The sequence below is a fragment of the Bos taurus genome, chromosome 9, assembly GCF_002263795.3.
Source record: "Bos taurus isolate L1 Dominette 01449 registration number 42190680 breed Hereford chromosome 9, ARS-UCD2.0, whole genome shotgun sequence".
In the NCBI taxonomy this organism is placed as follows: Eukaryota; Metazoa; Chordata; class Mammalia; order Artiodactyla; family Bovidae; genus Bos; species Bos taurus.
The window spans coordinates 66,271,505-66,294,651 of NC_037336.1; the positions used below are offsets into that span (position 1 = coordinate 66,271,505).

The window sequence follows — 23,147 nt, forward strand, 5'->3', positions numbered from 1 at the left end:
AGGAGAAAATTAATAGGAAAAATTATTTGGAATAATGGAGCACAATAGTGGATAGAACAGTGTTTCAGTAATAAAATAAAGGACATCCAGTATCTTTTTGCTCATTTAGAGTTTAAAAATGTACCAGACATCTTGTACATTGAATGGAATCACCTGAATTACAAGCAGCTCCTATGGATGAGAGGAGACTCCAAATGTTCCTTTTACCATACTCAAGGGTACCAATATAGCATTTTTACATATGCCACATTTGTGGTCTCCTCCAAATTTGACACATTTGGTATCCCTTGACTGACTGCAGGCATTTTCCTAACGTAGGGGCAGTTGGGGGAAATTTGTATGTGGTTTATACTTATGTTCTTAAACTCAGATTTTGTAAAACAAATGCTTAAATTGAATTCTCCAAGATAACTCTAAATTTGCTATCAAGATGATCAGTTTTTACAAGAGAAGCAAAGAAAAGGGATTTTTAAGTCACTGTTAGAAAAAGAATCTATACATGAATTCAAGGATCAGCTTGAATGAAAACCAGCTGTGCTATGAAAACTAGCTAACAATCAATAGTGTGTGGTATTAAAGAGAATGCTAAAGGACGCAAGCTAGAAATTTCATGGCTTTTCAACCACCAGCTAACAAGAGTATTAGAATGTGTGTTTTGCACTTCTCAAGTGCCCTTGTTTCTATTATAAAAACACTAAAATGAGAGTCAGATATGATTTTTAACTGATATATACAAAAGACTACAACAAGTTAGTTAAATCAAGATTGTTTTTCAAGTGAGAAAAAATTCATTCTAAACAAAAAGTCACCCTCCTAGTTCATATAAAACTGGTTCATATACAACAAAAAACAAACAGCCATCATCTTTTCCTCTATCCCAGTAATCTTCCCTCCATTAATCCCAGGTAAGGGAGGGATGAAGTTCATCATTCATTCCTTATATCTTTAAGAGTCAGCCCCACTGCTCTGACTTCAGCTACATTTTATTTATGAATTTTTAGGATAGTATCAGTTGTATTTATGTAAAAAATATGCCAAATGCTGTAGCAAACAAAGACGGACTGCTGCTGCTGCTGCTAAGTCACTTCCGTCGTGTCTGACATTGTGCGACCCCATAGACGGCAACCCACCAGGCTCCCCCGTCCCTGGGATTCTCCAGGCAAGAACACTGGAGTGTGTTGCCATTTCCTTCTCCAATGCGTGAAAGTGAAAAGTGAAAGTGAAGTCGCTCAGTCTTGTCCAACTCTTAACAACGGACTAGACAGACTCTAATGGAATATAAACTACATATGATTACAATAAGGGTAGAATCTGAAAGGTTCAAATGCAAACTTAGTGTTAGTTGGGACAGCTTTCCTTCACAGGTATAGTGGGTAAGTTGTACAATAACTACAAGCAACTCCATTAACAGTGCGTCATTCCCCACAAAGTCCCACTTTGTACTCTTACCTGACTTATTATGATAACGCCCTTCTCCTACATTACCAAGTTTCAAACTCTGCATGTCCTTCAAGGTAAAGTTGTACCTTTTGTGAAAAACATCCTCAGTTCCTCTTTTATGTGAGTAGACTCCCTCTGAATAACAATGATATGCTCTGTAGTCCCACTTACAAAAGTCCTCTACTGGCCATTCCAGTTGTCTCTCCATATGCAGTCATGCAATTTTTGATACATGTGAGAGGTGGTAACCTTTCTATCCTCATGTGGATGAGACCAAAGAAGTGTATAGCCATATGGCTATCCTGTGACCATTAAGGGACCTTGACTTAGTCAAAACTATGAACTTTAGAAGGAAGAACTGGAAAGAACATGGATCTTTCATGACTAAATGAACCAACCCTGAAGCCTATCTCTGCACCTTTCAGTTATAAAAGCCAGCAAATACACTTACCCTTAATTTGTATTGTCCTGCAAAGGCAAATACCAACAACAATCCAAAGTCCTTATGATTCTAACACTGAAATTTGCTTTACAGGGCCACCTCCACTGGTACATGTGTTGACATTCACTTCATTTTACAGCTAGAGGTCAGTGGTAGTCATTAGGAATAGATAACAAAATTAATTGAATATGTATGTTCAGAGAATTTTGATAATGGCTATTATACACCACTGAAATGTTGTCTGCTACTACCGCTAAGTCACGTCAGTTGTGTCCGACTCTGTGCGACCCCATAGACGGCAGCCCACCAGGCTCCCGTCCCTGGGATTCCCCAGGCAACAATACTGGAGTGGGTTGCCATTTCCTTCTCCAATGCATGAAAGTGAAAAGTGAAAGTGAAGTCGCTCAGTCGAGTCCGACTCTTCGTGACCCCATGGACTGTAGCCTACCAGGCTCCTCCATCCATGGGATTTCCCAGGCAAGAGTAATGGAGTGGGGTGCCATTGCCTTCTGAAATGTTGTCTAAGCAACAACAAAGACAAAGAAAAGACTATGCCTTTCACATTAAAGAACTTCAAAAATGTAATTAAGAGTTTCACAGAAGGAATAATACAAAAGCATAGTTAACAAATGGGAATAGAAATTGAGTGTCAGTTGTAGCAATTAGAATTTTATAAAAGTTTATTGTGGGTCGGTTGGCTAGAAATTTAGTTGCATCTTTGATTCAGCCAGGTGGAAAAGAAAGGAGATCAAGAATGAGAATCTACTTTATGTCTAAGGAGGCCTTACAAATAGCTGAGAAAGGAAGAGAAGCTAAAGGCAAGGATAAAAGGAAAGATATACTCATTTGATGGAGAAGGCAATGGCACCCCTCTCCAGGACTCTTGCCTGGAAAATCCCATGGATGGAGGAGCCCAGTAGGGTGCAGTCCATGGGGTCAGTAAGAGTCGGACACGACTGAGTGATTTCACTTTCACTTTCCACTTTCACTTTTCACTTTCATGGATTGGAGAAGGAAATGGCAACCCACTCCAGTGTTCTTGCCTGGAGAATCCCAGGGACGGGGGCGCCTGGTGGGCCGCTGTCTATGGGGTCGCACAGAGTCGGACACGACTGAAGCAACTTAGTAGCAGCAGCAGCAGCAGTACATTGTCACCCTGCATATTTAACTTATATGCAGAACACATTATGTGAAATGCCAGGCTGGATGCAGCACAAACTGGAATCAACATGCTGGGGAAAATATCAATAACCTCAGATATGCAGATGACACCACCCTTATGGCAAAAGGCAAAGAAGAACTAAAGAGCCTCTTAATGAAAGTGAAAGAGGAGAGTGAAAAACTTGACTTAAAACTCAACATTCAGAAAACTAAGATCATGGCATCGGGTCCCATCACTTCATGGCAAATAGATGGGGAAACAATGGAAACAGTGAGAGACTTTTATTTTGGGGGGCTCCAAAATCACTGCAGATGGTGACTGCAGCCATGAAATTAAAAGATGCTTGCTCCTTGTAAGAAAAGCTATGACCAACCTAGACAGCATATTAAAAAGCAGAGACATTACTTTGCCAACAAAGGTCTGTCTAGTCAAAGCTATGGTTTTTCCAGTAGTCATGTAGGGATGTGAGAGTTGGACTATAAAGAAAGCTGAGTGCGGAAGAACTGACGTTTTTGAACTGTGGTGTTGGAGAAGACTCTTGAGAGTCCCTTGGACTGCAAGGAGATCCAACCAGTCCATCCTAAATCAGTCCTGAATATTCACTGGAAGGACTGATGCTAAAGCTGAAACTCAAATACTTTGGCCACCTGATGTGAAGAACCGACTCATTAGAAAAGACCCTTATGCTGGGAAAGATTGAAGGCAGGAGGAGAAGGGGACGACAGAGGATAAAATGGTTTGATGGCATCACCGACTCAATGGACATGAGTTTGAGTAAGCTCTGGGAATTGCTTATGGACAGAGAGGACTGGCATGCTGCAGTCCACGGGGTCGCAAAGAGTTGGACACGACTGAGCAACCAAACTGAACTGAACTGAGCATTCCATTGTGTATATGTACCACATGGCAGAAACCAACACAGTATTGTAAAGCAATTATCTTTCAATTAAAATTTTTTTTAAAAGAATGAGAATCTATAATATAACAGACTACAGGTGGTGCTTTTCATCTGAAGTTTATAAACATTTCAATGTGTATCTCACATTTTTTATACTTCTATCTTGTAGAAACACTGAGCAAAACATCTGCTCTTCATTTCATCTCTGTAAAACCTTCTTTGTCAATAAAGATTGGCTTCCACAAACCGAAAATGTTATCACTACTCAAAATGATCTGGAAGCAAAGCTAAAATCATGATAAAGTCTATTTCAGCATTTTTTTTCTTCCTCTGGCTGTGGGAACACAGAGATCAATACTCTTCAACATGAGAATTCTGCAGGGAAATTTTCATTTGTAACAAACAGCACCCAAAAAGCCTTAAGCATGCCCTGTCACTTTCAGTTTAGGAGAAAATGCACTAATAAACTCTTACCCTTGGGTCATCTTTGACAACAGGCAATACTATGCCAGATCTTATTAAAGACTATTCATATCACTGCCCCCAAAATTTCCTTTAAAATTACCATCTTTTGTATCCATGTAACAGGATGTCAGCTTTGAAAGTGCCAATGAGAGACAAGACTTGTCACCATAGTTAATTCTCAGCACTATTTCAACACCAGGAGAGCTGACCCCAAAGGGTGTATTTTGTGGGTACCAATATTTATTTGGTGCTTACTGAACAAACAAGAGAATGTATTGTTTCATATTAGTTTTCAAATCAAACTGCAAGCAAAGTATCACCTGTAAGTGTTAAATATACATCAAAGTAAAATACATGAAAAAGAAAAAGAACAGTGCCAAACTATCAAAATATATTTCTAAAATGTAAACAGATTCTGGATAGTACATTCACAGCACCATCATGTCTTTACCCAACAAGTACAATATAAAATGTAAAACCAAATATAGGTTAAATGGCAGGAACGTCATAAAAAAACAAAAAGGAAAAAAGGGGAAAGAAAAATAGCTAAGATTTTCTATGAAATTCAGAGTTTCCTTTTATAAATGTTATTGAAATAATTAGTTACTTCTCAAGTAGCACTCCTGGAATAGCCATAATATAGATTCTCTAAGCAAAGAAAAGCAAGCTCTGATAAAATCTACTTTTCAATTCAGATAAACAAGGAAGATCTAATAATCCAAAATAAATCTCTTTTAAAATAAACAGGCACTACATGGCTATCTGAAAGAAGGAAATTTACATTTAAAGGGAGCAACTAGCTAAGGCTTCAACTCTGCCTTTTATAACTGTTGAATACATCAGGGGCTACTTCTTCAAAGATTTTTATATCTATAGATCTATATTTATGCCTCTCTCTCTTTATATATATATGGGTCTGGATGATCCTTTTATATATATGGGTCAGGATGATACCCTGGAATAGGAAATTGTACCCAACTCCAGTATTCTTGCCTGGAAAATTTCATGGGCAGAGGATCCTGGAGGGCTACAGTCCCTGGGGCCACAAAGACTCAGACACAACTGAGCAACTGAGCACACACACACACACACACACACACACACATATATAAAACGGTAGGTTAGTCAAAAGCACTCTAGTTGCATTATTAAAAGCTACTGTCTCCTTCAGCGGCTGCACATCATGAATGCACATACAGCCCCGTGGAGAAACAGCGAGCATGATGACTCAAGAGCACACCCACCTTCTTGTATCCATAGCATATTAATTACTCTGAAGATTACCCAAGGACACCTTCAGGCTTTTCAAAGATACCGTCAGGCTCAGGTGAGAAAGATGTAGGCAAAGGGCTCACCAAAGATAAATATACAAACATATATGAATATATGTTAACTTGTTTACCTAAACACTGGAGTTAAATATTACCATATTTTCTTGTTAGTCAATGAACTGGGGCTGTGATTTCATGAACTAAAGCACGTGCTATATAAGGTGACTCTGGAGCTATAAGCAAAGTTTTATTTATAATAGAGTTCTATTCAATTTACAAAGATAAACTTCTCTTTTTTAATGAGCCACAGAATCTCTCAAGACAAAAGCATTATAAGCAGCTAATAGCATTATTTAATAATGTTAATGTGAGATAAAGCTTTGGTGGAAAAGAATGAGCCCAGCTCCAGGAGTTAAGAAACATGGGATTAAATTCTGGCTCAGCCAGTTATTAGATCTTTGTGGCCTTGGGCAATTATCAAATAGTCTGAATTTCAATTTTCTTCTGAAAGTACTAAAGGTTAAAGTATTAAAATCAAGTAAATCTAACAATGAAATAATACATGTAAAAGACATTTGATGTTAAGCATTATAAAATGTATTAACTTGAATGTGGATTATCTCATTTTCTCCTTCTAGCCTCTAAGCATTGACACTTGCCTTGCTCTCTGCTTGCTGATCCTTCTTTTTCTTACCCCTGCCCCTCAAAACTACAACCTTCATCTGAGCAACTTTTTCTCAACTTTCAGATTCTATCTCAAAGAAAGTCAATGACAAAGGCCTTCCCTGACACCTCTGACAAATCTCAGTCCAGATGAAATGTTTTTGTTAAAATCTGCCAAACTTCTTCTTGAAGAGACTTATATGGTTTATAATTATTTTCATTTGTTATTATAAACAACTGATACATGATAGTCTATTCATCAAAAGTTGCTTTTCCTCTAAATTTTCACATGGCTGACGTCCTCATTTTTGAAGGATTCAGCTCAGTTGTCATGTTCACAAAGAGGCCTTCCAGATCATCTTAATTAAGCCATCAATCCCCCTCATTTTGTGTATTTATTTTTATTCATAACACATCCCTTGATGCGATACTACAATTTTATATATGATGCGCCTATTATACCTCAGTGTTAAGCTACATAGGGAAAAGAAAGTGAAGTTGCTCAGTCATGTCCAACTCTTTGCGACCTCATGGACTATATAGCCTGCCAGGCTCCTCCATCCATGGGATTTTTCCAGGCAAGAATACTGGAGTTGGTTGCCATTTCCTTCTCCAGGGGATCTACCTGACCCAGGGATCAAACCTGGGTCTCCTGCACTGCAGGCAGACTCTTTACCATCTGAGCCACCAGGGAAGCCCTACATACACAGGGGAGGGTCTTTGTATTTTACTAACCATTGTATCTCCACAACCTAGAAGAGTGAATTATATAGGGACTCAGTCAATTTTCAGTGAATGTAATATACATTGTACTTGTACTTCTACAAGTATAAGTACTATGCTTATACTTACTTATACTATACTTATACTTATACTTGTACTTGTACATGCACTTGTACTTGTTTTTCCAGTATCCACTAAAGAAAAGTACCGATGTATCATAATCCCTCACCAATTCCTCTGGTAGCTTTAAATTGATGGCAAAATAAAGTATTTTATGTATGTTTAGCCCTGTTCGAGTATTAAATAGATTCCTTTTGATAAAAATCACTTACTGAAACCTTATCGGACACACCATATAACAACAATCTTAATTTGACCTTAAGATATTTTCAGAACTTTTATAATGATATGGTTTTTGCAGTAATTTGAGATAAAGAGCACTAGATTTAAAAATCAATCCAAATATCTACAAAAGTCGCTTTTGTTCTAATGAAGCCATGCAATTTCATGAAGTGAAAGCAATTTTACTTTACCTCTTACAATAAGTTGAGCAAAATTGGACACACCAGAACCTCGTTCTGACTGAGTTACACAGCGATACAAATCCTGATCAGTTTTTGTCACTTCTTGCAATCTAAAGGAAGCAGCAAATCTTCTGTGATTGATGTTCTTAGTCTGAGCCACAGGTATATCTTCACCATTTCGTCTCTGTAAACAAAAACCAATCTTTTATAAAACAGGGTTTTAACATTTCCAGAAATTTAAAGCATCCTGGCAAACAACATCTGTGATAACTTATTATTTGTTAAAATTAGGAGGAAAATATTCGTGTAGCCCCACAAATTTTCACTATTGTCTTTCAATCAGAAAAAGGATGTAAGTTAATATTGGTTTCCCTTAAGGGGTGTAGTGCTAAACTATAATAGTAATCTCAGTTTTCCATAAAATTTCTATTAGCCCAGAGTATATGAATTAGCAGGACAGATAATGGCTTCTTGGCAAATAATTCACTGCCATCTCCCTTCTCCCAGGTTTTATATATGTAAACTCTTCTTTTAGCCCTTATACTGCACTGCATGTGCTTATTAGATTTGTCCCTTTCAGGAGACTGAGACCATGGTCAATGCATCTCAGTATTCTAAATGCATAGCATGCGATCATGACAGGATGACTATAAAATACCAATGAATAATTTACAGTCAAGCCAAAATGTGTACTCTTTGCAAACTTTTATCTCTTTGGCATTAATGACAGCCAATTTATACCATTTAAAAGAAGTAATCAAAGGAACCTAAAAGTTAAAAGCATATCTGTCAACTTTCAAAATGAACTATTGGAAAATATATTTATAATATCAGGATGCCTCACACAAGACCATAAAGAATGTGGTTGACAAATTCAACTACAATAAAATTGCTAACTTCTATATATTGAAAGATATCATATATAAAGTGAAAAAAGCAAGCCACAAACCATGATAAGATTATTTGTCATGAAAAAAGCCATCAAAGATAAATAGTCAGGTTATATAAAATTCTTCTACAGTTCAATAAGGAAAAAGACAAATAATCCTGTCAACAAATGGAGAGGCTATAAAGAGAGAAAATGTGTATGTATAATAACCATTAAAAGAGATCCTCAGCCCAAATTTAAAAATTCTTTATATCAAAGATAGCACAAAGGGCAAAGGAAAGCCACAACTATGAAAGATAAATGGCCATGATCCTCATTCTCACGTCTGGTACGTAAAATGCTAAGTATTCCTGGTATCCTTTTACATTATTTGATGTATCATCTCATCAAATAGTGTAAAACAGACTAGTAAAATTACCTATGGAAGTGTAAATGGTTACAGTCATGTTAGACAATTATTTGCTACTATCTAGTAAAGCTGAAGATGCATAAAACATAGAACCCAACAGTTCCATTTCTACATTTGGATCACCCTTTCATGTGTGATCACACATATGTACAAGAATGCTCAACTCAGAATCATTTCTAATAGTTAAGTATGGGAAAGATCCCATAAAATATACCTGAGTAGTGGATAAATGAACTGAGATTTATCCAATCAGTAAAATTCAACATGGCAGTTAAACTAAGCAAACTAAAACCAGTACAGTCCCGGTAAATGCACAACATCTCCTATATTCCTCTGAAATATGTTTAAATCTTAGGGAAAAAGTTGTTTAGAAAAATTAGGACAAAAAAGCAAAGTGTCAGTTTCTATTAAATTAGAGTGTTGGGCATATTAGTGGTTAATTTTTGCTTTTTTTATAAATTTTTTTGAATGTTTGAAATACTTTGCATTTTTAAACTAGTAAATAATAAAGGAATTAATTACTTTAATAAGTTTTAAAATGTTAAAATCTACTGTATCTTTAACACCCTTCTCTATATCTGAAATGATATGTACATGCATATTATCTTGTATATATGCATGTGTCTATATACTTATATATCAGATCAGATCAGTTGCTCAGTTGTGTCCGACTCTTTGCAAACCCATGAATCACAGCACGCCAGGCCTCCCTGTCCATCTCCAACTCCCGGAGTTCACTCAGACTCACGTCCATCAAGTCAGTGATGCCATCCAGCCATCTCATCCTCTGTCGTCCCCTTCTCCTCCTGCCCCCAATCCCTCCAAGCATCAGAGTCTTTTCCAACGAGTCAACTCTTCGCATGAGGTGGCCAAAGTAATGGAGTTTCAGCTTTAGTATCATTCCTTCCAAAGAAATCCCAGGGCTGATCTCCTTCAGAATGGACTGCTTGGATCTCCTTGCAGTCCAAGGGACTCTCAAGACTCTTCTCCAACACCACAGTTCAAAAGCATCAACTCTTCTGCCTTCAGCCATCTTCACAGTCCAACTCTCACATCCATACACGACCACTGGAAAAACCATAGCCTTGACTAGACAGACCTTTGTTGGCAAAGTAATGTCTCTGCTTTTGAATATGCTATCTAGGTTGGTCATGACTTTCCTTCCAAGGAGTAAGCGTCCTTTAATTTCATGGCTGCAATCACCATCTGCAGTGATTTTGGAGCCCAGAAAAATAAAGTCTGACACTGTTTCCACTGTTTCCCCATCTATTTCCCATGAAGTGATGGGACCAGATGCCATGATCTTCGTTTTCTGAATGTTGAGCTTTAAGCCAACTTTTTCACTCTCCTCTTTCATTTTCATCAAGAGGCTTTTGAGTTCCTCTTCACTTTCTGCCATAAGGGTGGTGTCATCTGCATATCTGAGGTTATTGATATTTCTCCCAGCAATCTTGATTCCAGCTTGTGTTTCTTCCAGTCCAGTGTTTCTCATGATGTACTCTGCATATAAGTTAAATAAACAGGGTGACAATATACAGCCTTGACGTACTCCTTTTCCTATTTGGAACCAGTCTGTTGTTCCATGTCCAGTTCTAACTGTTGCTTCCTGACCTGCATACAGATTCTCAAGAGGCAGGTCAGGTGGTCTGGTATTCCCATCTCTTTCAGAATTTTCCACAGTTTATTGTGATCCACACAGTCAAAGGCTTTGGCATAGTCAATCAAGCAGAAATCGATGTTTTTCTGGAACTCTCTTGCTTTTTCCATGATCCAGCATATGTTGGCAAAATGATCTCTGGTTCCTCTGCCTTTTCTAAAACCAGCTTGAACATCAGGAAGTTCCCAGTTCACGTATTGCTGAAGCCTGGCTTGGAGAATTTTGAGCATTACTTTACTAGCGTGTGAGATGAGTGCAATTGTGTGGTAGTTTGAGCATTCTTTGGCATTTGCCTTTCTTTGGGATTGGAATGAAAACTGACCTTTTCCAGTCCTGTGGCCACTGCTGAGTTTTCCAAATTTGCTCGCATATTGAGTGCAGCACTTTCACAGCATCATCTTTCAGGATTTGAAATAGCTCAACTGGAATTCCATCACCTCCCCTAGCTTTGTCCCTAGTAATGCTTTCTAAGGCCCACTTGACTTCACATTCCAGGATGTCTGGCTCTAGGTCAGTGATCACACCATCATGATTATCTGGGTCGTGAAGATCTTTTTTGTACAGTTCTTCTGTGTATTCTTGCCATCCATTCTTAATATTTTCTGCTTTTGTTAGGTCCATACCATTTCTGTCCTTTATCGAGCCCATCTTTGCATGAAATTTTCCTTTGGTATCTCTGATTTTCTTGAAGAGATCTCTAGTCTTTCCCATTCTGTTGTTTTCCCCTATTTCTTTGCATTGATTGCTGAAGAAGGCTTTCTTATCTCTTCTTGCTATTCTTTGGAACTCGGCATTCAGATGTTTATATCTTTCCTTTTCTCCTTTGCTTTTTGCTTCTCTTCTTTTCACAGCTATTTGTAAGGCCTCCCCAGACAGCCATTTTGCTTTTTTGCATTTCTTTTCCATGGGGATGGTCTTGATCCCTGTCTCCTGTACAATGTCACGAACCTCATTCCATATTTCATCAGGCACTCTATCTATCAGATCTAGGCCCTTAAATCTATTTCTCACTTCCACTGTATAATCATAAGGGATTTGATTTAGGTCATACCTGAATGGTCTAGTGGTTTTCCCTACTTTCTTCAATTTAAATCTGAATTTGGCAATAAGGAGTTCATGGTCTGACCCACAGTCAGCTCCTGGTCTTGTTTTTGCTGACTGTATAGAGCTTCTCCATCTTTGGCTGCAAAGAATATAATCAATCTGATTTCGGTGTTGACCACCTGGTGATGTCCATGTATAGAGTCTTCTCTTGTGTTGTTGGAAGAGGGTGTTTGTTATGACCGGTGCATTTTCTTGGCAAAACTCTATTAGTCTTTGCCCTGCTTCATTCCGTATTCCAAGGCCAAATTTGCCTGTTACTCCAGGTGTTTCTTGATTTCCTACTTTTGCATTCCAGTCCCCTATAATGAAAAGGACATCTTTTTTGGGCGTTAGTTCTAAAAGATCTTGTAGGTCTTCATAGAACCGTTCAACTTTAGCTTCTTCAGCGTTACTGGTTGGAGCATAGACTTGGATTACTGTGATATTGAATGGTTCGCTTTGGAAACAAACAGAGATCATTTTGTCATTTTTGAGACTGCGTCCAAGTACTACATTTTGGACTCTTTTGTTGACCATGATGGCTACTCCATTTCTTCTGAGGGATTCCTGCCTGCAGTAGTAGATATAATGGTCATCTGTATTAAACCACCCATTCCAGTCCATTTCAGTTCTCTGATTCCTAGAATGTCGACATTCACTCTTGCCATCTCTTGTTTCACCACTTCCAATTTGCCTTGATTCATGGACCTGACATTCCATATAAGTATTTGCCTTGATCCATGGACCTGACATATATATACGTATATATACTTATATATACCTGCAGATAAAAAGTCCAAAATTTAACATTGGCATTTTTCATTCATTGAGTGTTTTGTTAATTCTTTGTTCCTAACCCACAAAGAGTAAGAGCAGCTTATACTCACCAGCCCTAAAATATAAATTCATAAAATGCAGCCTGAATTCTCTTTCCCTATAATCACATAACAAACAAAAAAACTTTATGCATGTAAATCTCAACCTGAATTTTTTCAGTTATCACATTATTTAATATTAATTTTCCAATGAGAAGGCAGACCATGACTTAGCACTCATACAGCTACATGCCCTCACCTCATCTCCCCCAATTTACACCTCCAGTGGTGCTCTCCATCTTCCACCACCTTTCTTACTACCATTTATAGTTCTCAGTTCTTCCTTTGGCAAGACCAATCAACTCCCACTTCCTACTTGCCTTCTAAATTATCTTACTCTGCACAAACACACTCACATCTTTTAGCACTTTCAAGATGGATTTCAAAATCCATGTTCTTCTGTGATGAGTTTATAAGTATACCCTTAATGTTTTACTCTCAATAATGATTATTTCATCTTCCCATCTTCGTTGTCATTCATCTCACAGTAACACTTTCCTCCAAACTTTTCCCAAAGGATGGCACAGTGTCTTCTACTTTATCCTCTATCCCAGTTTCTCACTTGCATATCGCTCTTTCACAATCCCACTCAAATAACCTCTTAACTTCTGGAATTCCCAGCCTCTGCAACGACTTCCAATCAATTATCTACCAGGTCAAATTATCCTCTCCACCATAGTTCTGTGAATATTCTCATGATCCCAAAATTCACGTAGGCCTCCGCAATGCTCAACAGCCTTCACTACTACCTGGTTCCTGTGCTAAAACAGCTTTCTCAATCTGAATCACAGTTGCTGCTGACATTGTCTCCTAGTCCTTCAGTCTTTTGCATTGTTAGTGAGACCTCACTTTCTGACCCTAATTTACTTTATAAGCAGTGATTTCAGACATTTTCACTAGCCTGGAAGAATTCCAAATTTTTAAAAACTTTCCATTGTTTCTGTACTGCCAATATAGGATCTACTCTATTTCTCTGCAACAGTTACAAGACCACTACTGACTTCTGCTGGAATCAGTCATTTGCTCTTGTGAAAAATCTGAATTACCCCACAATGGACACCAACAACTCTTAGGTATTCCTAGATGAGGCCCATAATGACATAAGCTATGAAGACAAACAATGTCCTCTCAGCCTCGAGCTCACATTTCATCAATTTAAACATACTCTTCTACCTGCCATCCCCACTGAAACTGTCATGAATAGGGTCTCAGAAACTCAGAGATTATCATAAAAATGTAACCCGTATTTCTACCTTGAATCACTTCTATAACATATTCTATATCTGGATGCCCTTTTACCTTTTTGTGTACTGAAATCATCCTGAAGGTAGGGCTTCAAATCTTGCATTTTTCTCTTCCACAGCATCATATTATGCAATATATTATTATTTTGTGGAAAAAGTTCTTTGTTAAAATGTACTAAATTCATACACATGATATTTTTAAAGGTAAGAGTCATGTAAAACTTCCTGAGGCTTTCATAAGTTATTATAGCAAAATATATAATAATCATTAATTAAAATGAATACTAAAGGGAAGCTACAGAAATATAGAACCTCAAGGACATCTAGAGATCATTTATACAAAGTTCTTTCTGAGCTAAGCCACAACTTAGAGTTGCTGAGGGCTCTACTTAAGGTGATCCCATCTGGAGATCACTAAGTTCATTACACTGTGTTTGTACATGATTTTTATTATACTAATAAAGCAATAACATGTATATGCTTATATAGGATACATATTGTTGATATAATTAATGAGTATAGTACACTTAGGTGCTAATTATCTCTCAAAATAACAATAAAATAATTGTAGTCATAATTTCAGATTTTTCTTCAAAAATCACTTAATAAGCCCCTCCATGTCCCTCATGTTATATTAGCTGTTATCCTGATTCTATCACTGTTCTCTAATTCAAATTTTCTGTGATAGTCATTTTAATTTATAGATTATAAAATCAAAATCCAGAAAGATTAGAAATGTGATACATATATAGCCTGTTAGTAGCAGGATTAAAACTCAAAACTAGGTTTAAAGATGCAAAATTTAGTAATATTTCCTCCAAAATAAACCAGAGCTGTTTTTACTTCATTTGTATCACAGGTCCAGTCAAATGAGTTGATTATTTGTTGTTAAGTCTTGATCAATGCATTTTATCAATGAGAAAATGTAGTCTACTACACTAGACATTGCTTTATGTACTTTATTTGCTTCAAGTAATGCATTTTATTTACTTCAAGTAATGCATTAAAGTTAAAAGGAGCAGTTTATGGCATTTACATTTCAGAATTCAAAAATAATGATAACTTTTTATTTTATAATCTAAAATAATAGATCTTTGCCTGCCTACAAGGTATCAATTTAGCAGAGTAGGCAGGGCTATGAAAGACGGAAAGAAGTAATGGTAATTTTATCCCTACGCAGCAGTGTTCACGTATAGTTTTCTGCCTTTATAATCTTCATTTCCAGGCTCTTTATTCTGCTTGGAGATTTTTATGTGATTTCTCCATTGCAAAATCCCCAACTCTGAGAAATACTAAGAACCACAAAATTATATGATCCAAGGATTATAACCTAGCACTTTGCTGTCTTCATTCCTCTTCTTTCCCCCGCCCACCCCAGATCCTTGTCATGCTTTCTTATTTAGTCTCTAGTATAGGTTGTTGAGACTCATCGCTTACCAAGTAACTCTAGGCAAGTCACTGGAATTGCTGACTATTATCAGTCCTCTAATTAAACTAAGTAAGCTTCATCATGCAGGGTGCATGCAGTATTTATTTGTCAAGTTCAATTCCTGGCATAAAGTAGAGTGGTAATATTGGTTATTTCCCAGTATTTATTATTGCATTAGCATTAGGATCACCTGTCAGATTATTACAAATGCAAAGTTTAGAGAGATCACTTTAGATCTACTGAATCAAAATCTATATTTTTACAAGATCCATAGGTTATGAATCAAGATATTTCAGCTTGAGACAATTGGTCAAAAACAATCATGGAGGTCCAGTTCCTATGAACAGTTGACAGGTCTAAAAATGGGTGTGATCCTGGCCAATGAGAAATAATAGGAATAAGCCATGTTATTTCCAGAAAGATATCCTCACTTCTAGAGAAAGCACAGTGGGTCCTCTTCTTTTTCTCAATGTCATGAATAAAATGATGAGGATGTCACATTAAGGAGAAAAACAGAATCAGGTTCTTGATTATGTATCTAAATGGTGCCCGAAGCTTCTCACCCAAGTCTGCCCACTCTCACCCCGTGGATGTAATACCATTTAATAAATCCTCACTTTACTCTCTTGAGAAAAATTTTAAAAATTTTAAAATGAAATGATGTCAACAGTTCTTATAGCCCCCCTATTTCTGGATTTCCTGTTAATGATATAACACATTTGGTTCTCTGTTACTTTCAGCTTGAAATCCTAAAGGTTAATATGCTATGGTTAAAATATGGAATAGTTTACTTCAGTCTCTCTTTTCAAAACTTGAGGAATAAAATTAATCCAATTTAATTTTAAATTAAATAATGTGGTACATAGAACACTTGCAGAGATTATTTCACTCTACTGACATGAAGAAAAATTAAATTACATTTATTGCTTTCTTTTTCACTACGTTTCATAATGATATGTGTCTCCTCCATCCTCTTAAGAGCTGGAAAAAGGGCAAGTGATTGTTTTTCTATGTTTTGCATTTAAATTCCTATAGAATAATATTTAGGGGACTGCATATAATTTTTCAATACCAGTGCTCTTTACAAAACTAACCTGTTTAAATTTACCCACTAAAATTAAGGTTGATGTGAATCAGTGAATCATATAACAATCCAGCCAAGGACCTGAGGATTTCTTCCTGGGACTTGTCTGCCATATGAATTTTTTTTTTCTTTCTCATAGATATCATAGAGATAAAGCTATCATCAGCAGCATTATTATTGAACAATTAAATCAAAGAATTTTAGAAACATGAAAGAGTATCACGACAAAGATTTAGACATTTATAAATTTAAAAAATTAGAAAAAAATTGTTACTATTTTGAGAAAAGCACTCATTTATATCCATTATAAATCATACTGACTTCAGTAGATTAAACAATAAGGAAATAATGTTCCTTTAGGAGAAATTACACTAAAATTATAATCCTAAGTTCACCACCCATTTACTATATGGCAATGAAAAGACTGAACAAGGTAAATGATATTTGACACAGGAAAAAAGGATGCAAATATTGTAATTCTGACATAAGGCAGGAAATGTGCTGGAAAATCAGGAACATTAGCCAAGCTTAACAAAAAATAAAGTCAGTTATCAAACACGAAAATGAATTTTAACCTAAGAAGCAAAGGCATCTTTGCGATGTGAGGACAAGGCGATCAATATGAGGAACCACACAAAGAGGTCATGAGTAAATAGACAGAACTATAGGAGATGACTCCTATGGCCTAGTCTTGAAATGACTACTTATTAGCTTCACAATTTCTCATTACTTCTCAAGTCTCTGCCTTTTCATCTAAAAATGGGGACATCAATTTTGTAAAGGTTTATTCAACAGAGATACTGAGAATAATAGGTGAGATAACTGTGTAAAAGTTCTAACTGCAAATTCTAATAATAGCAATATTATGAAGATAAAACAATATCTAAGTGAATAATATATTTGATAATTGTGATGCTCTTTTAATGTATCAACCTGACAAGGCTACAGTCCCAAGTTATTCAATTAAAACATTAACTAATTATTTGTCCCTACTAAGGTATTTTGTAGATGGGATTAAAGTCCATAACCAACCAACATTAGGTAAGCGAGAATATCCTAGATAATCTTACTTAAGAGTAGATCAGAGGCCTCCCTGAGTAGAAGAAATTCCACCTATGAATAGCAACTTTAGTCTGTGGCTGAGTATTCCGGTCTGCCCTCTGCAAGTGCTTGACTTATAGACTTTAACTTGCCTACCCAGGTTCCACAATCACATAAAACAATTCCTTGCAACAATAAAGCTATCAAAGACGACTGAAGGCATATCAAAAGGATTCAGGAGCCAACCACCAGCAAAAAGTGGTATGATTTGAGTTTAAAAAAACAGTAGCAATTGCAGTACATTGAAGTCCATTAAATATGTATAAATCCATGAGTTCATAATAATAAAAAGAAAAAAGAAGAATCTGTCGTCTTTGATGATGATAGGAACCAACCAATTATACTGAAAACCAGTAATTAAAGAGTTGAGAAGCTACCATCCCTTTCTTTAAATGAACTGTGTCATTGTGTAGTCAAATAGTAGATGATGAGAAGCATGTCTTCATTAATTAAGCAAAACACAAAAGAAATAATAAAACCAGAATATCATAACTGACAACCTCCAGGAATGAATATAGGCATTAAGCACCAATTGGTATCAGGATTGAAAAAAAAAAAAAAAAAAAGAAATGAGACGTTTTGTGCCTCTGGTAATCACACTATGTACCACCTCTTGTACTGCCAGAGAATCAAACCTGAATCTAGATCTGGCTGCCAATTTTCAGGAAATTCAAAGGAACATGAACTGAAGAGGACATTTGTATGCAATCAGTAGAACGCAGACTGTGTGAAAACTACAAGTCAAATGGCCTGGGTTGCTCAACAGATAAATTGGGAAGGAAAAAAGGGCACAGGAAAAATATAGAGATTAACAGGACTTTAAAAGATATATTTTTAAAAATAGACAAGATTAATCTATAGTGTCTAAGGAGAGTATATATATGACAAAAACCATAAGAAAAACAAAGGCTAAAAGTCATGATAATTACTATTTATAGGGGTAGGGAGATGACTCAGTTGTGTCTGAGATGGAGAACTTGAAAAGAGCCTCTAGGACGGCTGGTAGTCTTTTTCATGATCTGTGTGGTGGGTATCTTATAAAACTTCACTGAGTCATAGTTTTCACTTCTTGTGAGGTTTCTCTATGTTTAATTCTAAAATAAAATAATTTTATAAATATTAGATATTTAAATCAGACTGCTTTTCATTAAGAAGAGACCCAGCCCACTGCCAGAGCCCCATATTGTAACACTGGTCACAGGAGCTCAGTTAAAAGTTGTAACGTGCTTGACATGACACACCTGAGAAACACACTGAAAGGAATCTTCTGCCAGCAGTAGGAGAGTGTATCACTCTTGTACAGAAAGAACAGTCAATTGTTACTTATCGATATTGATAAGAAGAAATCCTTGAGCTTCTACACTGCCAGGCTTTTACAGATATGTTCAAGGAATAAAGAAGACAAACAATATTCCACACATTATTCATATATAGTCAATTGTGTAATCTGCAGACAACAAATTCAGAGTTTATGAATAATCAAAGAAAGAAAAGAATGCGTTATAACTTTGAGGAACTGAACTTTTGATGGTAGAAAGCCACACAAAGCCAACCAAAATGACCTCAGGAATATTTAGCAATTCTAAAAATTAAATATGATTACACTTTCTGATGGTCTTTGTTACATACATATATACACCCAAAATGGAAAGGGTAAAAGATAAACATAATCCATGATACTTGGTCAGTGATTTTACTTCAAGACCAATGATTATAATTCTTTACATGAAGTCAAGAGGGAAGATATAATGCCATGAACTCAAATAAATCAATGTCCTGAGGAAAAACAGGAATGTCAAAAATCATAGCTATTAGCTACCAAATAGATCATGGTCTTTTAAGTGGAGTAGAATTAATTGTAAATCAAACTGGAGAAGGAAATGGCAACCCACTCCAGTATTCTTGCCTGGAGAATTCCATGGACAGAGGAGCCTAGCAGGGTACAGTCCATGGGGTCGCAAAGAGTCAGACATGACTGAGTGACTAACACTTCACTTCAATACTTAAATAGGATAAACAGAGAAAATTAGAATTAAGCAGCAGGCTAGTGATCATCTATCAGTTTACAAGGAGTCAGGAAAGTACAACAGACATGTCTGATACTCTTCTCTAATGCTAGTCCTGCTCTGTGAGCCACAGGATACAGGAGGCAGGGTGGGTAGCACCAACAGCCTTTTCTTAGATGAACTCTCCTAAGTGAAATGAGGAACACCCAGAGATTTAATTTGGCCACAAGCTTCAGACTGTCTTGGTAAGCTTTTCTGAGGCTAAAAAGAGTGAAAAGGAATGAAAACGTTTCCCCATTTTTCACTTCTATTTAGGAAAACTCACATGCAATTATCAAGGTAGAAGGGGAAACAAGTAAATGATTGGGTCGAACAGGCAAATTAATTCCCAGACAGAAAATGAGAAAACAAATTCACAGACTGTCAAAAATAAATGCTTAAGGCAATTAAAAAACCTTTATTACTCTATAATATTCTAGTAATCTGTCTTTATTATTTCACTCACATCCTCCCAAACTCTTTCACCTGGTATCAACCTGATCCAAACTCAACAGTCTTCTTTCACGGGTCCTTCTCCTTCTCTCCTCACACTTTTTTTCAAAATTCAATGGCACAGTCCAATCCTAGGCTCTCACTACGCGATATCTGTAGTGCCAGCAGTAGTTTCTTTCTTGCTTTTGTCCCCACCATGGCCTTGTCCCATCTCTTCCATAAACTGTATTTACCTCTACTTCCCATTGTGAACCTTCCACTGTAAGAAGATTCATCTCTTGATATTTCCACCCAATACACACACACACACACACTAAACTGCAGTGATGAGCATGCCCACTTAATCCTTGCTTATCCATGTCCTGTATGTCTTTCAGTGTGTGTGTGCTCAGTTGCTCAGTCCTGTTTCCAATCCCATTGACTGTAACCCTCCAGGCTCCTCTGTCCAGGGGATTTTCCAGACAAGAAGACTAGAATGGCTTGCCATTTCCCCCTCCAGGGAATCTTCCCAACACAGGGATTGAAACTGCATCTCCTGCTTTTGCCCTTTAAAGACTCAATGAAATTTTCCTTAACGATTTCATTAAACTTACTCCAATCTTTGGAGTGCTCTCTCAACTCTGAAATAGCACAGGACTTAGATTCCATATGATCTCTTACTCAGTTATACCAGTATCTCTCAGGGCTGAAAGGAGCTTTAAAAAGTATTCAGGCTCATGCTTAAATGTCCTCGACATCTCTAGCAAATGCTTATCCAGATTATGCTTGGCTACTGTCACTAATTGTTAATTTTACTGCCTCCTACCGTAGCTCATTCTAGGTTTCAACAGCCCTGCAATTACAACGGTCTTCCTTATAATCAGCTTATATCTTTCACCAAATAGCTTGAAACCACTGGTTATTACTGTACTTTAGTATCTATAAAAAAAAAAAACAAATTAAATGCCACTTCTGTGTCCCTAGTATTCTACTATTTGGAGAAATGTATCCATTCTCCCAGTCTCAAGATAACAATGTACCTTTAGCAATTCTGACATAATTTCTCTGACTTTACTAATGGTTCTGGTAATTATATACTGCTTTTTGTTATTCTAATATTTCAGATATGTGTCAGCCACAGGGCCAATAATCTATAAAATGTTAGAACTTTCACCAAGATAATGTCAGAACTATCACCAAATCCAGACATTAGTACAATTTCACCATATTTCATTCCTTTCTCCCCCTATCCCCATGGTACCCAATGTGAATTAATCACATGTTAAATATTTAATCAGTTTGGCTTTGAAATAGTCCTCTCAAATTCCTTCTCAATTAATTGCCCGCTATAAACTGTATGTTTCTAGGAATAGATTAATTTCTTCCAAGATTTTCCATTTATTATGACAAATGAAAAATTACCAGATTTTTTTTTCTCAGAAAGAAATAGTTTCAGGGATAGTAAAATTCCATGTGTAAATTAAGTATGATACAGGCACTTTTTATCATAGTATAAATAGACATATATTTATACTATAAGACAATATTATAGTATGGCAGCATCAAGAAGAGCTTTGTAAGCAACAATCAAGTTGGCATTTGAAACATCATGGTGATATATTTCACCAGATAAAATTTCTGTACTTTCAAATTATTCATTTTTTAAAATCATGCTTCTAATTTCCAGTGCTATGTGATGATGTTCACATGCCACATAGGAACAAGACTACATTTGCCCGGACAGATAAAACACTACGTGGCCAGAAGTTTCACAGCAACCATTTTCAATGAACCTCAGCTGACAACAGTTGGTACCGCAAAAGGTCAGCCTCTCGCTGGTTGTTTTTTAGAGCAATTTGCATCTCATTGTACTAATTCTACTCTCAATCTATTGCTTAAATTATCCATTGCTGCAGAAGGAATGACATTTCCTTTGGCTGAGAAACTAGCTGTATCACACTACATTAGCAGTGATGAGCCTCACCAAGGGCAAAGAGATGGCTGGCTTGCCTGTTTTGGCAGCCCCACTCAGAAGGCACACTGCCAGCACCTGGGGAGATTACTGACAGATTGGCCCAATTGCCACTGCTTTCATGGCAATCTGCATAGGATTACCCGTCACACGTTAAACAGCCCCATTTCAATTCACCAAAACAAATGGTGCCACCAAATCTCCCCACACAATTCCCTGCTTTCAGTAACTTTGCTGGTGCATTTTCTCTGTCCAACCAAACGATGCATGCCCACCAAGCTTTGTAATGATGGATGGAGTCATTAGCATTTTAGTTTCTACACTGAACCTGAGGCCAAAGCATATGGCCTGACAGATGTTCCAGCAATGGGCTCTATTTGATTTGCCATGTAGATGTCCACTTACACACTGGACTCTCAAGAAAGAATACTCATTTATAAGTTACAGTCCAACCCCTGTTTCAACTCTTTCACATCCTTGAATGTTATAATACGTTCTGATAACAGAACACTCAGAACATGCTTTAGTCTATACTTTGGTTTACAGTGACAATTAAAAATTACTTTTGAACCTAATCAAATGGTTTCAAACAGATAAAATGGACACAAATGCAGGTAAGGTTTGTAGGCTATTGCCATCTACAGCTTGATTAGTACTGCCAGTGATTTGGTTATTAGATAAAATGTTTCATATACTCACTTTTTCCTCATTCATGGCTTATTAAGGTAACCTACATACAGTGAACTGGTTAAACCTTAAGTTTTGACAAATGTATATGTACCCATAGACACAAAACCCCAACAAAGCCATATAACGTTTACATTATCTCAAAAAGTTTTCCTGCTCATTCCCAGTTGATCCTCACCCTCTACAGTCAAATACTATTCTGACTTCTATCATGATAGATTAATATCGTCCATTCTGGAACATAATATAAATAAAGACATACATGACATGCAGTCTTGTGTGTCTCTTGTCTTTCTGAAAACATAACGTTGCTCAGCTTTATATACACTGGTGCATATATCGATGGTGCACTCTTTCTCATTGATGAGTAGCGTTAATGAACCACAAATTGTTAATTCATTCTCCACTTAATGAGCATTTGGGTTCTTCACATTACTGGTTATATAATGAATAAAGCTGTTATACATGTTCTTCCACAAATCTTTTTGTGAACATGTGCTTTTATTTCTCTTATGTAAATACTTGGAACTACTGTGTCATGTTATTATTTCCTTACATATTCACGTTTTCCTGCCATCACTTTATCTATTATCCATGTTATTGGATTGGGATAAAATAAACAGGACATGACTATAATTTTTAACCCACAAAA

At 36.7% G+C, this 23,147-nt stretch overlaps 1 protein-coding gene across 7 annotated transcripts in view; it reads right to left on the reverse strand.

The window, feature by feature from the left end:
* The window catches only part of PTPRK (protein tyrosine phosphatase receptor type K), a 612,930-nt gene that overhangs the window by 264,766 nt on the left and 325,017 nt on the right, over positions 1-23,147 (reverse strand). For all 7 annotated transcript variants that reach the window (NM_001191537.1, XM_024996500.2, XM_059889627.1 and 4 more), the window contains exon 6: positions 7,598-7,772. In NM_001191537.1, coding sequence (NP_001178466.1) covers positions 7,598-7,772 — 175 coding nt within the window. The remainder of the gene's footprint in view (positions 1-7,597; positions 7,773-23,147) is intronic.